Raw genomic sequence first — 14,819 nt, forward strand, 5'->3', positions numbered from 1 at the left:
TGTGCTCAATGTCCCTTCTTGCTGTTTTTCCTGTTTGTTAGGTGAAGGAGGACTGGAAGTACGTCGCCATGGTCATCGACAGAATATTCCTCTGGATGTTTGTTCTGGTGTGTATACTGGGATCAGTCGGACTCTTTCTACCTCCTTGGCTGGCTGGAATGATCTGAAATCTACTGGCCCAAGGAAAGAGAAGAATGTTATTTAACTTGTTTTTGTATTTTATTTATTTTCTTCTTTTTCTTTTTGCAAAGGAGCTTCAAGTGTTTTGTCCCAGATTAACATAAAGGTTACGAACAAGGAGGGAAGTCTATCAACAGTTCCTAGGAGCACAGTAAATAATTTATGGGGCTGTGAAAGCATCCCTTTTCACTTCTCCGTTTTGACATTGAGCTTTGCATCTCTAAATAACGTCTATGTAACCAGAATGTCACTCAGTAGGGAACAGACCTCCACCAAGGTTGAACAATACTAATTTCGATCACCTTCCTAGATGCACACTTCCTTGTATCTGCCAGAATTTGTCAACACGATACGTGCATTATTCAGTGAGAAATCAAAGTAAATAGTGGCATCTCTTGCAGTTACGGATGGGTATGATAATCAATACATTGTAAGCGTGAATTAAGAATTTTGGGGTAGGTAGTGTCATTTTATTCATTCAGTACAACAGCAGCAGGTAGTGTCATTCTATTCATTCAGTACAACACCAGCATGGAAACAGTTGTTCAAAACATTCCGACGGGTGCTTGCCATCCTTTTTAAAAGTATTTGGAATGTTCATTCATTCACAAGTTTCCCCCATAGTAAATCAAGGAAATTGATTTAATTGCACAAAAAGTGAAACATCCTTAATTCTGCAGAATTGTCCAAACCAGCACCACCTTTTATTAAAATTTAAGTTAAAAACGTAACAAAATAAAGTGATTTGGTGTACTACCCGTATCATCGTGTTTTGCTTCGCACAGTAAAGCATTCCACTAATAATAACAATTTGACTTATCATAGACCTTGCGGTAAATAAGGAGGAAGGTTGCACTAGTCTACGGAAGATGTGATGAAATACAAACCTGGGTGATATTTTTTCTTCACATTCCACAATATTACAACAGTGAACACAGTTATCATTTCACTCTGAACTTACACAGTATGAAAACATTGCATAAAAGAATTATTGAAGGGCAATTTTGAGATTTAGAATGTGAAGAAAAGCCGACAAAAGTCAGCAAAAGGCCACACTGGCTGACAGTTTATCAAGATTTTTACAATTATAAATCTGTCTGGCGATGAGGACAAATTGTGGTATTCATAAACCATCACAAAGAACACTCCGTACATTGCAAACCCATGGCTTGTGACTGGAATGTTGGGCCGATAATATAAAGTCTTGATGGAATGTTTATAGATTTATAGAAAACACTTAATGAAAGGGAATTAAATAGAAAATGTATTTAGCAAGTGGATTCTTGGAAATTTTGTATTGATGCTACACAACCCAAAGCTCAACACCTGAAAGCATTTCCAAACAAACAGCTCAAAAAAAGAGCTTACTAAGCATTATTTTTCAATTTCAAAGCAGATTTGGGATATGTGTACGAAAATGCAAAAGTAGTGTAACTGCAACATTAAAAACATCAAACACTACTAAATATGTATGATTAAATATGGCTCAAGTCCAACAGCCTGGTGGTTGGTGGATCTGAGGATGTAGATGTTCTCCACATTCGTCATCTGTCTCTCATCCCCATCAGTGAGTAAGACAAGCACAGTTGTGTCATCAGCAAACTTGACCACTGGGGTAGAATAATGTGTGGACACAATCGTGGGTGTATATGGAATACAGTAGAGGGCTCAGAAAAGAGCCTTGATGTATTCCCATGTTCAGTGCCAGGAGAGCTGAGATGATGAAGCCCATTTATTTATTTCTTCTTTGCCATGTCATTAGATAAATATTGATTTAGAGGTGTTCCAGATTATGTCCATGGCACAGTTATATTGGTTGGTACAATTGTGTCGACAGCATTACAACAGGAGAGTCAGTGGTGGTATTAAGATGAGTCAGGTAAATTCCCACACACAGTCGACAAATACAAGTCCCACCACTAATATACCGTGAGTGGCGTTCAAATCACTGGATGCTCCACACACATGGATGAGCACACAAATTGGCGGCTTGGTGATGCTAGGTAAGAGCTACTCGAGGATTGAAACTAGAAAAAAACCATAATCCGGGTTTTTGATTTCTTTATAGGAACTCAAGTGCCCTTGTTTTTACACACTGGACTCACCAAGTTGCCACTCTCTAGCTGAGCCCCAAGTTGTGAAGGTAATGAAAGCCATTTTTGTATTGGCATACCCCACAGCACAGGATAGCGGTGAGTAATGGCAACCTCAAAATGATGCAGATTTTTGCACAAGGTTAAATGGCAAAAATATTTTAGCATTAAGCATTCGTCAAAAGGCCACCCGCCATAAATTATTATTCCAAAACTGATTAATTTTCAGATACTCTTATAATTAAAAAGCTCCACAATTCTGATGATAAGATCACAGTCAGTTAACCTTCTTATCAGAGTTTGTGAGTTATTTAAATAATTTTCTTTTGTCTAAAGAACTATAATTTAAAAGTGAATCATTAACAACATTTATGAGGTATCTGGATTAGCCTATAAAATTTCAGGCTTTCCTTTAGCTAATGCAAATATTTGAAAATAAGATCAGATGAGTCAACAATCCGATATCATAAAAACACTTTTAACATAATCCTCTTCAAACCTTTTGTGCCAGACTGGCACTGCCAGTATGGCAAGATAAGCGAATGTGTCAAGATATCCGGGTGCTAAAAATCAAAACACAAAAGCAGCACTGTGCAACCTTGCAGAACCATTAGCACAGCGGCAGTCTTTCAGGATTGTGGATTTCCATCACCAAAAGTCTCCCTAGTCAGACAAATGTCACCACTTTTCTTTTTCTTTCTTAGATTTTTTGAAGGCTAAGTTCTTTAAATAAGGTATGAATGCATGAACGCCGCTGATAATCCTCTTTCAAAATTTAAGAAAAGGTGTTTGTATACCAACCACTTAAAACATGACACCAGTACCTGCTCTTATAATGGATAATCAATTCCTCTCACAAGTGCATAATTATAAATCTAACAAAAAAATACTTGTGTTTGTCCTCCGTGGAATGAATCCACTCATACTGTAAGCTTTCTGTCCTGGCGATGGTGAAGTCACTTCATTTTATGGACCCTGAGACATTCACTAAAGGGATACGGTTCACTTGAGTCATTTATGTCAGTGAAATTCTGTTCCAGTCAGTGCTTTTGTACAAAAACAGCAGCGCTTTCTGTCATTTCAAGAGGTAAGACGTCACATAAATGGGAGACTCAGGGCGAATAGGAACGACAAAATCGTTCTATTGAATAAACATCTTGGTTTCACTACAAGGGTTACCCGTCAGTGAATACAAAGAAAGGTATCAAGTACGTGAGACTAAAAGCCAAGGTCTAAAAACAATCAAGGTCAGAGCTTAGCTGAGTCAACAGAAGGAGAACAACTGCTAGAATGTGGCAGTAATTCCCAAAGAGATGGTGATGAGACAGAATAGGACATGAGGTTATAAACATCAGGACAGACAAGACACAGGTGGGAGGAAGCACATTGAATAGCAGGCGAGCACATGTATGTAGGAAATCAGCTGATTAGCAAGTTCTGAAGGAGCCCGATAGTGATCCTGGTCATTTCAATCAGGTCTATTGGACGAGGGAGACGTTGAGAACCACATTTGGACACTATACAGTAAGTACCTCAAGGTCATTGGTTGAAAGATTGATGTGGACAATTTTTCGTTATTTCCAAGCTACAGTGATGCCATCTGGAGGAAAAATAGCCTAATTCTTTTAGATTGTGTTAATGAGGGTCTTAATAGCTTGGAGCTGCTGCTTTTCAAGGTAGAAAGGTTATCCAAAGTAGTGACGTTTTTTTAAAAGAAAAAGGAATCGCTCCTGCAGTTAATTCCATAGCGTGCCGCCTCAGCCGACACTAGATAGGATAGAAAGTTTATGCATTTGTCGAGATTTAACTACTGCAACATAGAATCGAGGAAAGTCGTCTGTTTGTCTTTTGCTTTGCTCGGTCGGCTCTGTGACAGCAAGTCAAAAAGTTACGGTCTTTCTCACTTCCTCTCTCCCTCGCCATCCCTGTGAGATACATGGCTAGAGCGAGGGAATGATGCTGGCCACTGCGTCACAAAGCCCTCCTAATCAATTTTAGAAATGCATTTTTAATCAGATTAGCTTCAAAACAAAAAAAAACACGGTTACTTCGGTTCAGACTTTCAGTTAGCACAACATATGGCTGATTTTGTGAAATCACATCACACATATTTTCGGGCGTACAATATTACGAGAATGTTAATAGTTTTCATCCCAAAAACATGAAATTTTTTAACTCTAAATCTTAGAAGGCTTTGTCTCTTTATTCTATTCCCAGTACACACATCAGCATGCTGTTCTCTCACGTGACCCTCTCCCTCAAAAGAGTTTCTATTTAACAGCATGGGACGTTTACACTTGAACGCCCGCCATGATGACCTTCCCTCTGTCCTTAGCCAGCCAACTATTGTATTGTATTTCCACTGGCTCAGCAGAGAATCTATTGATTGTTTTTCTGAAAATACAGACAGGTGACAATGGCAATTAAGCAAAAAAATATGGAAACACGGCATTTAACAAGGTGAGATACTCACCCCACTGCGCAGTTCTTTATTGATTTCAGCACATGCCTAATTGATTTTGGCACATAATTTATAGTAGGCCTAACGATAGCCTGAGATACTATTAAAAAGCATCTGTGGTTAACAAGACTACCAAAGGAACGAAATCAATAAATTGAAAGTGCCCCTTTAAGCATTATTGCTACTACGCCCAGTCAGGCACACTATTTTGAAGCCCTACTTTGCCGAGTTTGAAACCCTAAACCTTCTTTAAAACCTTGTTGTGAAACCTTAACCATAGTTTGAAGCTTAAAACCCAACTTTGAAACCTGAACTGTAATCTTAAACCCAGATTTGAAACCCAAACCCAAATTTAAACCCTACTTTGAAAACTTAATTGTAATGTTGAACCAATTTTTGAAACCCAAACCCAAATATGAAACCATTAATTTAGTTGAAAACCCTATTTTGAAAACCAAACCCTAGTTTGGGACCATTTTAAAACCCTAAACCCAGTTTGAATCGTAGTTTAAAAAGCTGATTTTAGTTTGAAACTGTACTACAGCACATAACAAATAACCTAAACCCTAACGCTAAGCCCTAATTCTAAACCCCAAATTTAACCCCCAATTTCTAACATAGCTAACTAACCCTAACTTTAATTTGAAACCCTATTTTAAAACGTGAACCCTAGTTTGAAACTTTAACCCTAGTTTTAAACGCTATGAAACCCAAACCTAGGATAAAAAGCTGACTTTATTTTGAAACTGTACTCGGACACTCAACCAATAACCTTAACCCTAGCCCTAGACCTAACTCCTAGCCCTAACCCTAAACCTATCCTCTAACCCTATTTTTAAACCCTACTAAGAAACCCAAATCCTAGTTCAAAACCCTAACCGTAGTTTGGAAAGACGACTTTAGTTTGAAACCGTGCTACCTCACTTAACCAATAACCCGAACACTTAACCCCAACCCAAGCCCAAACCCCTAACAGCAACCCTAACAGTAACCCTAACGCAGTGCTTCTCAAATAGTGGGGCGCGGCCCCCTTGGGGGGCGCGGTGCTATTCCTGGGGGGGCGCGTGTGACCCTGGGGAACAGGCTTTTTTTTTGGCAGTACTAGAATAAAGTGTAATTGCGAATCTTCACAGCAGGGGGCAGTGGCGCTCTCATTGTTACTTCTGTGACGTTTGCGACAGTGCAACATTTTACGACTTACAAGACAAGTTAGGATAGTCACGGTGGGGAAGGGGGGGCGCGAATTTTTTCTTCTTGCTAGGGGGGGGGGGCGTAACAGAAAATAATTGAGAAGCACTGCCCTAACGCAACCTAACTCCTAACCCAACCCCCTAACCCCAGTTAGAAACCCCAATTTTAATTTGAAACCTTATTTCAAAACCCTAACCCTAGTTTGAAACCTTAACCCTAGTTCTAAACCCTTCTTTGAAACGCAAACCCTAGTGACTTCACTTTGAAACCGTACTACTACACTTAATGAACAAACAAAACAACCCTTTGGCCCTAACCCTAACCTTAGTTTGAAACCTTAACTTGAATTTGGAGCCCTAGTTTGACATTCTCACCCTAGTTTGAAACCCTACTTCAAAACCCTAACCCTAGTTTCAAAAGATGACTTTAGTTTGAAACCATACTATGACACTTAACTAATAACCCCAACTCTGACACTTAAACCCTGACCCATAACCCTAACCTTAACCCTAGCGCAAACTCCTACCTTAACCGCTCACCCTAACACTAGCCCCAGCCCCAACACTCACATTCTTTTCTTCCATAATAAATTTGGCATATTTTTGCCACCTTTTTTGGCTTGTTGGCAGCACGGTGCTTTAGTGGTTTGGGCATCTGTCTCGCAGTTCTGAAGGTTCGCCTTCAAATTTGTGCTCCAGCCTTTTGTGTGAAGTTTACATGTTTTCTCAATGCTTGTGTGGGTTTTCACCGGTCAATTTCCCACATCCCAAAAACATATGTGTGAGGTTGTTTAAGATTATTTGTATTCATCAAAGTCATTTCAATCTCAAGGCAAACAATGGACTGTTTTGGCTTTCTTGGAAGATGTTTTTATTGACTTATGTATTTAACCTTTATTTAACCAGTCGAGAATCATTTCTCATTTAGTTCATGCACAAGGCTAGGTAGGACAGCACCTGCCTGGGTTTCGGCCTATTTGTGCTCCAAGTTGGAGGCATGCCCCAAATGACAGAAATTTCCAGAATGAAAAACTACAGTCGTTAAGATAAACCCTGCAGAGTATGTTAGGTTAGTTGAAGAATCAAAATGTGAAATTGTGAATGTCTAAGATGTAACCTGGTCAAAGTCAACTTTGATAGGCTGTGGACTTAAGAATATGCACCATAGAAAATGGAAGGATAGATGTTTTGTTTTCCTCATGCAGACTTTATTTTGAGTTCAGTTCTGATTATTTTGTCAGAACTTAGGTTGCAGATATGTGATTTTTCTTGTGTTTTTTTTTGGCAGTATGTTTCCAATTTCATTGTGGTAAAGTAGCAAAAGAGGTCGTGTATATACTTTCAATCTTCGTGCTTAAATACATTTCAGTGTGTATTTGTCTTTGCACTACTGCCAATCTAGAGCTTAATTAGATAGCTCAATTTGTCACACACTTTCATAGGTTAACCCTTTGGTGCAAGCACATTTGGCTAAACAGCTTCTGGTGAATTTCAGGGTGAAACATCTGTCAAGGTGGTCTCCAAATCAATTGGTCCATCACACCTCCTTAATCACATAATCCAGGCCCCGATAAATACTGATTGGTGGCCAAGGCTTCCCTAATGGCCTCTCTCAATCCATATGCGAGGTGCATGTCTGCAGAAGGTGTGCAGAGCATACCGACACACTCACAGACGGTCCAATCTGGCTTGGAGAGATGAGCCTCATGAATGACTTAAAGCATGGTGCATGGAGCCCAGCCCTCTTGGGATATCATTATATGGAGAAGCACTGTGTTTGTGCCACCTTCCATGGTCTGTCAAAGTCTTTCCAGATCCCAAACGGTGCTCTTCTTAGGATATTCTCTTGGTGACCCTTCACAGGTGGGTGGAAACTTGACCTATTCTCATCAGCCTACTTTTCTCAAAATCATCACCCTTGTCATGTTGGAATTACTGACGTCAAAAACACCATGGTTTAGTGTGGGTTTTAGTTCCCGTCCACAGGTATGTGGTCGTAAAGGTATGACAATCTAATCCCATCTGTCCATGTGGACCGAGATAGAGAAACTAATTGGCTGCCGCCTTACATATGTCCATGATATCGACCTTTCCTTGGCTGCAGTGGGGGCAGGTGGTCTTTGAAATAGATGAAGCAGGGTTTAGTTGGCCGTCATAAATTCAATCATCTCCCTGTTAATTATTTGCTAGCAGCCGTTGAGATTCCTCGCTAAGGCCCACTATAGCAACCCAGTTTGGCGAAAGATAAATGAAAGCTTCACTATCATACAGCATTGTTGGTACCCTTCCGTAAATGGGAGAAACCCCCACAACTAAAAGACTGGAATTTGTCCAAAAGCACAGTCAAGCCACAAAGCTTCTGGGAGAAAGTCTGTTGGACAGTAGACAAAACTGGAGCTTGGTTGGCAGTTGCAATAATTCGGCACAAAAAAAACCCCACACTGTAGAAGAGTGTCTTGAATGTGAAAATACATGAAATCTCTAGAGGATCAAGTGATTCTGGAGTGAAATGTGCTCTCCAGTGTCAGAAAGCTTGGGTCCTGTCATAGGTCATGGGTCTTTCAGCAGAATGACCTTAAACACCAAAGAAAGTCTAAGAACAAAACATTGGACAATTCAGAGTATAAAAGACTGTAAGAGAGAGCCGAAACATACAGGATAGAGAGGGCACCTCATTTTTGTCAAGATATTTTTTTAAAATTATGCTCCAACTGTTGGAGCATTACAAAGCAATGTTTGCTTTTCATTAGTAGTCACGTCAAGGTTATTTCAATGAGCACGGTGAGCAAGCCAAGATAAGTGGGAAGGAAGGAAATGACCTTTTAAAAAACATAATGTCCAATAATTGTCATAAAAATCCGGTGGAACTGAAAGCCTAGAGACACGCAAATTTGATTGGCTAAATAGAGACTTGGCCTCAGTTATTATTAATATTTCATTTTAAAACTGGGCATATTATAACTATTTTTTTATTTTTAAAATTATTTATTAATATTTATTATTATTATAATTATTATTTATAACATATTGCACTTGTACTGTAAAATTGAATCTGAGAACCATAATGCTAGAAACATGTAGAGTAATGCCAATTTAGTATTTTTTTATTTAAAAGAAATAAATAATAATAATCGGCAAGACCAAAAGGAGAGAGCTGCTTTGCAATGAGAAATAAAAAAAAAACATGAAATCTTTAAACTGATATTTTTAGTGGACAGAAATAAAGATGTATTACAAACAATAATGAGCATCGAATACTTTCGGTACCGACCAAATTCAAACAAACAGTGATTTAAAGCATGTCAAAAAACGAACACTCCTTTTGTTGTTTGGTATGTGTGAGTGTTTGGTACTACAAAAAGTCACACAAAAAAGATCTTAGAACTCGGTCATCTTCTTGTGTGTGTCCGCCTTGTTTTGTTCTCTCTGGATGGACAGCTCCTGGGCTTTCTGCTGGGCCAGCAGCCGACGAGCGGCCGACAACTTCTGTTCCAGCTGCTTCACTCTGGACGCGTCCCTGTTTTTTTTCATGACACAGACAACAAACAGATTAGGATGTGGAGAGAGCCGGGCTGGATTTCGGGCTGCACTCTCCCCAATGAGTTGGCCGCATACACTGAGTCTCACCTTGAATCTCTGCATCTCATTTATACTTTTACCACAGCCCAGAATTCCAATGACTCACCACTTCAACACAACAACTGGGATGCATTACATCTAGATTAGGGATGTCACATTTTTTGCTTGTAGAAAATAGACAAGACAAAAATAATAAAAAGGATTCAGCGTCCACTTGTAATTTGGAGCGCTCTTTAGTCAAAGTACCACTATATTACATTTTAGGATGAGGAAGGCTAATTTGTACCAAAGTTGAAAACTGCCAAATTCAACTTTTGACATGCCCTGAAATGTTATTCATAAACCCTCCTTGAAGGTAATTTCCAAAAACCAGTAATACTGACCTGCTGGTCTGCCTGCTGAGCAACTGGGTCAGGTTCTGGATCTCCTTTTCAGTCTGGGCCACCTTCTGGGCCACCTGGAACAACTTCACATTCAGGCTCCTCTTGGTGCTCTTGCCCCCATTGTAGGCCTCCACCCCGGTGAGTGCGGACGAGCCAGCGGCCGTCGCCGCCCCGTCCGCATTGCGCTCCTTGGCACCGAGCTTGCGGTTGAGAAAGTCAAAGACGGTTTTGCGCTCTCCGTTAGCCTCCCTCGGCTTCCGCCGGCGCTTTGGCCGACTCGTTTTCACGCCATCCTGTGTCTTGCTCTGAGTGCGTCTCAGGGTTAATTCGGCACAATGGTCCAATGATTTGCCTTTGGGTACAAGCACCGCCATGACGGGCTCCACTCGACCCTCCTGCGTTTTTCCTAAACCTGAGAAATCAAAAGAGCCAAGTTCGGTTTATGGTCTCCATCTGTATTCATGTCTCCTTCAATACACTGTCTGTTACACTCCAAACGTAAATCATGTCCCCATTTAGAGTGAGGTAGATGATAAAGTAAGGTACTGTTTTAGGCGTGGTCCCTTTGTGATTGATATGTTGCAACCCCAAGCGACGTTGTAATGCATATCAATGGCACCGGGAAGAGAGAAATAACCAAGAGCCGGCCGGGTCTCATCTCAGAACCTCTGACCCTGTCATGTTCTGTTTTCACTTTCAAATTGAAAGCTCGCCCTGTCTGGAAGCATCAAGGTGGAAACATCCTGGACAAACAATGGGTTGTAATTAACATTTCTGGCTGTAATCAAATACATGGCCTCCTTTAGCATGTCTTGGTAATGTTACCTTACAATTCAGATCAGTATAAGAGCAATAGGCTGATGTTTCATGTCACGACTTTGACCTTTTACTTAATTGCAATGGCACCAGGTGCTTTTGCATGGCTTTCGGCTTGTGTCATAAATCAATCATCAATTTCATCACCCTAACTAGCAAGCAGAATATGTTTGTCCCTTCGAGGCCTAATTTTCCCAAAACTGACACTAAAGTGGAATATTTACAGGATTCACAGTGGAACCTCTCTGGTCGAACACCTGTTGCAGGACTCGGATTGACCGCAGATTAGTTTGTTTTCAAAAAAAAAAAAAATCCCATGGAAAATATAAACAATTTGTTTCAAAGTCAAACTGTCCTCGTAAAAAAATACTTGCGTACTTCAGCGTGAGTAAAGCACTTGGACAATTTGCAACCATTTAACAAACACAGTGTAGTATAGATAGTACATCATTCAAAATAGTTGCGACTTAAGTACATTTTCACCAACCTTTGCCATATTCATAACCCATCTTGAGCATCAGCTTGGAGCCGATGCCTCTTGTGTGAGCCTCCCAACCTCCAAAAATTGAAGTATTCGTTGCAGTCGATTCACTTATAGACTCCAAAACTGTTGGAAAAGAAGTTTCAATCAAGCACAAAGTTCAAAATGGAAAACCAAAAGTAGTTTTATAATGAGAAAAATTCAAAAGAGGCATTGTTTGTCAAATGTTGGCTTATTTAGGGTAAGGACCATGTGGAAATGACAATCAGGAAGAAAATGTGTGTTGCACCAGAGTGTAACTTGGTGAGAAAGTTTTCCTCTAGAGTCCTTCATATACAGATAACAGAAATTTTAGGAAAAGGGAACAATGCACAATGTCATGCAGTAATAAGTCAAAGTAAGAGTCTCCCACAACCCATGTAGAGTAAATATTCCCATTCTCTATTTCAACAATACCGCCAAAGCCAAAGTCGAGGATAACATCTAATTGAAAAATACCTTTAGCGTAAGCCGAATCATCTTCAGCATCTCCTGGGTCAGAGTCAGAGGAGAGTGGGTCGTCTTCTCTCAGTGGTGGGATGATGCAGTCGGCTTCAACCACAGCATCTTTTAGCAGCAGGGAGTCAAACTTAACTGTGTAAAAGCCATTGTCGATATCTAAAAGGGAGGAACAAAAATAAACAACAAACATGACTTTCAGTGATCTTTATTTGTCAAGCAATAAGGCTGATTTAAATGGATTGGCAATGAGGACAAATTATTGTGATTTAAAACCCTACCCTGTAGTAGTGTCAATCATAACAGAGCACTATCATGTTAGAAAAGGGCTCATTTTTTTACATGTCAATTTATTTTTTTGATTGCTCAGCTCTAATCTTGACTAGTAAAATCGCAAATGAGCCCAGTACCTGTAATTCTGGCTGGGTACCAGATGCCATCCTCGTGTCGTGTCAAGCAGGACGAGCCTTCCTCAAGGTTACTGAGGTCACAGTCCAGGAAGTCTCTGAGCTCCGACACGTATACCACTTCACCATGGGAAAACCTTTGCGGAAGGTGAATAAAAAGACAAGGCAGGGATTCTACTAGTGCGGGTTTAAGGATGTCAAGAATAAAAGGGACACAATTCCGTTGAGGGGAGAAAAAGACTGAAACATTGACAGGAGCTCATCCAAAGAGCCATATTTGGCAAGTTAAACTAAGGTCAAAATGGACACAACACATCATTGAGAAAATATTTTGTATAGATATGATTCTATATGAAAGTAAAACGAGTAAATGCAATTCTGGAGTAGTAATTTAGAATTGTAATACACTGTCAATTTACTGCTGTACAATTATACATATAGATTCAATTCTGTTTGTATAATGATAATGAGGATCATCATCACTCACACAATGAGAATTTTGACATAATGGCTTTGCTTACTATAATAATCATCATCTTCATCATCATCATCACTCACACAATGACAATATTGACAATATGGCTTTGCTCCCACCTGCTGGACAATATTTCTAAGCACAAATGCATGCCTAACTAGTGATGAAGGTGTAGGTAAAACAAACAAACTGTTACCTGCAGTTATCCTGGAAGCGACATTTATCTTCAAGATAGAATGGACATGGTTTCATGGACTTTTGCGTCGGATAAATGTACAAAACTCTAGCTCGTGCCTCCTCTCCCTCTGGTTCCTCTGCCCCAACCACCATGGCATTGTGGTACTCCAGGGTCCCCCATGATGTCCTGTAAGGTGCTCTTACTTTGGTACCACTCAAAGTATCTAGCTCCTCCTCCTCCTCTTCCTCCTCTTCTTCTTCACGTTCATCTTCTACACAATTATCTGTGTCCTGGTCTCGTTCCTTCAATTCAGCGCTAGTCCCCGAAACCTCCCCAAGCTCAGTGTAGAAAGCAGCAAACTCAGACTCCAAATGGCCTTTCGTGTCAGCCGCAGGCTTTTGGGCATTGGCCTGCACTCCACTAGTGTCCTCCAGGGAAGCCAGAAGCAGACTCTTTCTGAAAGACAGCAGGCTGGCCTTGGTGAGTTCTATCAGCTGACACAGGTCCTCTTTCAGTTTGAGCAGGTCACACTCCTGAGAGGGATCCAGGCCAGCAGCCAGCGTGGCATCCACCTGCTGCAGCTGGGCTTCATACGTAGAGATTGCACCCTCCAGAGTTTCTTCATCCATAGTGTCACTCCACACTTGGCAGAACGGCAATGAGAGACATCCAGCCTTCGGGGAAACTGCAAAGGAAATGCATAATTTAAAATCCCTTTGGATTAACAACCACCTTGTGTGTGTGTGTGTGCGTGCACACGCGTGTCCGTATGTATCTCACACGCACACGACTATTTGAACTTTATTTTTGTATTAATGTAACTCTTCTGACTTGCGTTTGTAAAATGTTTTACTTGTAAAATTACTCTGAGCCTGTCTAAAAACGCTGGCACGCACGCACACACACTTTCAATTTGAAATTATAGTGATCAAAACTTGTTTTGTTTCCTCTGATCCAATCAATTAATCACCAAAATTATCAACAGATTTATGGGAGATTAAAATAGTCACTAGTTGCAAATACATATACATTAATCAAAATAAATGTTGATTTAAAAAGTACAAAGGTAATTATAATCAAAGCAAAACTGCTTTGCTTTGGAATATACCTAAAGATATTCATGTCAACTTGTCTTTTATTGGAAAGAGATAGAATTGAAGGAAATGCCACATTTACAGTAACCTAATAGCAAGTTCATTTAAATTGTAAATGACAAGAAACTCATTGCATTGTACCCTCGCGAATCGTACTATCGAATCAAATGGAAAGAACCGAAACATTCCACTTTAAAATAATCGCTCCTTGAATCGTATTGCACCCCAAGTATTGAGAGAATATATCGAATCATCATTTATTGGAGAAAGGCACACCCCTAAACGCAAGAAGGGTGGAAATATTATCGCATCGGGTACGATATCTGCGGTGGAGTGGTGACATTGTGACAAATAGTCAATTGTAAACACGGCTTGTGTGCATCAGTCAGGGCAATCCACATGCAACATTAAGCCGGGGGCTTTAGGGTCACCAAAAAGAGAATATAGAAAAATGCATGGATCAAAAGCAAATTTACGTCTAATGCACACGAAACCTGTAGAAATCGCATAAGGTTTGATCAAACTTGTCATTAATTAGCAAGTCCAGCAGTAAATTACATAGGAGCAATGTGGCTAAAGTGTTAGCAGCTTTCGAGCTACCCATTAGAAATGATCACAATAATCCCTGGCATTACCTTAGTTATCTGGCTAATTGTCTGAAACTAATGCCGCGACAGGAAGGGCGATTAAAACTTAAAACGTGGGAAGTAACTGAAATACTGCACAACAGACGATGACAGTAAAGAAGTTCACCGGCTGAATCAAAATAGTTTTCACGAATATCACGTCCGGTCTATTTCTTTTCCAAAATAAAAACATGTGTAGTGGACAAACCAGCTATTGAAATTGTTTTCCCTTCCACAAGAAATATCGAATGTGCTTGTAAAGCGAATTGAATTGAATTCATTGTTTTATTTGAATATTGAAAAATATTCTGCATTATTCAATTGATACTCGTGTGCATTTATTTTTGAAGACGAATCA

The 14,819-nt window shown here is 40.0% G+C and overlaps 2 protein-coding genes across 3 annotated transcripts in view; one reads left to right on the top strand and one right to left on the bottom strand.

Annotated features, from left to right (window-relative positions):
- LOC133150453 (neuronal acetylcholine receptor subunit alpha-2-like) overlaps positions 1 to 1,488 on the top strand; it is a 28,674-nt gene extending 27,186 nt beyond the window's left edge. For both annotated transcript variants that reach the window (XM_061272995.1, XM_061272996.1), the window contains exon 6: positions 42 to 1,488. In XM_061272995.1, the coding sequence (XP_061128979.1) occupies positions 42 to 167 (126 nt within the window). In that variant the 3' untranslated portion in view covers positions 168 to 1,488. The remainder of the gene's footprint in view (positions 1 to 41) is intronic.
- A 7,571-nt stretch (positions 1,489 to 9,059) lies between these two features.
- On the bottom strand, positions 9,060 to 14,630 carry zgpat (zinc finger, CCCH-type with G patch domain). The gene is made up of 7 exons (XM_061272154.1): positions 14,471 to 14,630; positions 12,760 to 13,426; positions 12,092 to 12,225; positions 11,682 to 11,840; positions 11,190 to 11,309; positions 9,887 to 10,298; positions 9,060 to 9,441 (listed from the first exon to the last, which is right to left on the bottom strand). Exons 2-7 carry the CDS (start codon positions 13,368 to 13,370, stop codon positions 9,303 to 9,305), a joined length of 1,575 nt encoding a protein of 524 aa, XP_061128138.1. The 5' UTR covers positions 13,371 to 13,426; positions 14,471 to 14,630; the 3' UTR covers positions 9,060 to 9,302.
- Positions 14,631 to 14,819: the final 189 nt, after the last annotated feature.

Source organism: Syngnathus typhle, linkage group LG2 (assembly GCF_033458585.1).
Source record: "Syngnathus typhle isolate RoL2023-S1 ecotype Sweden linkage group LG2, RoL_Styp_1.0, whole genome shotgun sequence".
Classification (NCBI taxonomy): domain Eukaryota; kingdom Metazoa; phylum Chordata; class Actinopteri; order Syngnathiformes; family Syngnathidae; genus Syngnathus; species Syngnathus typhle.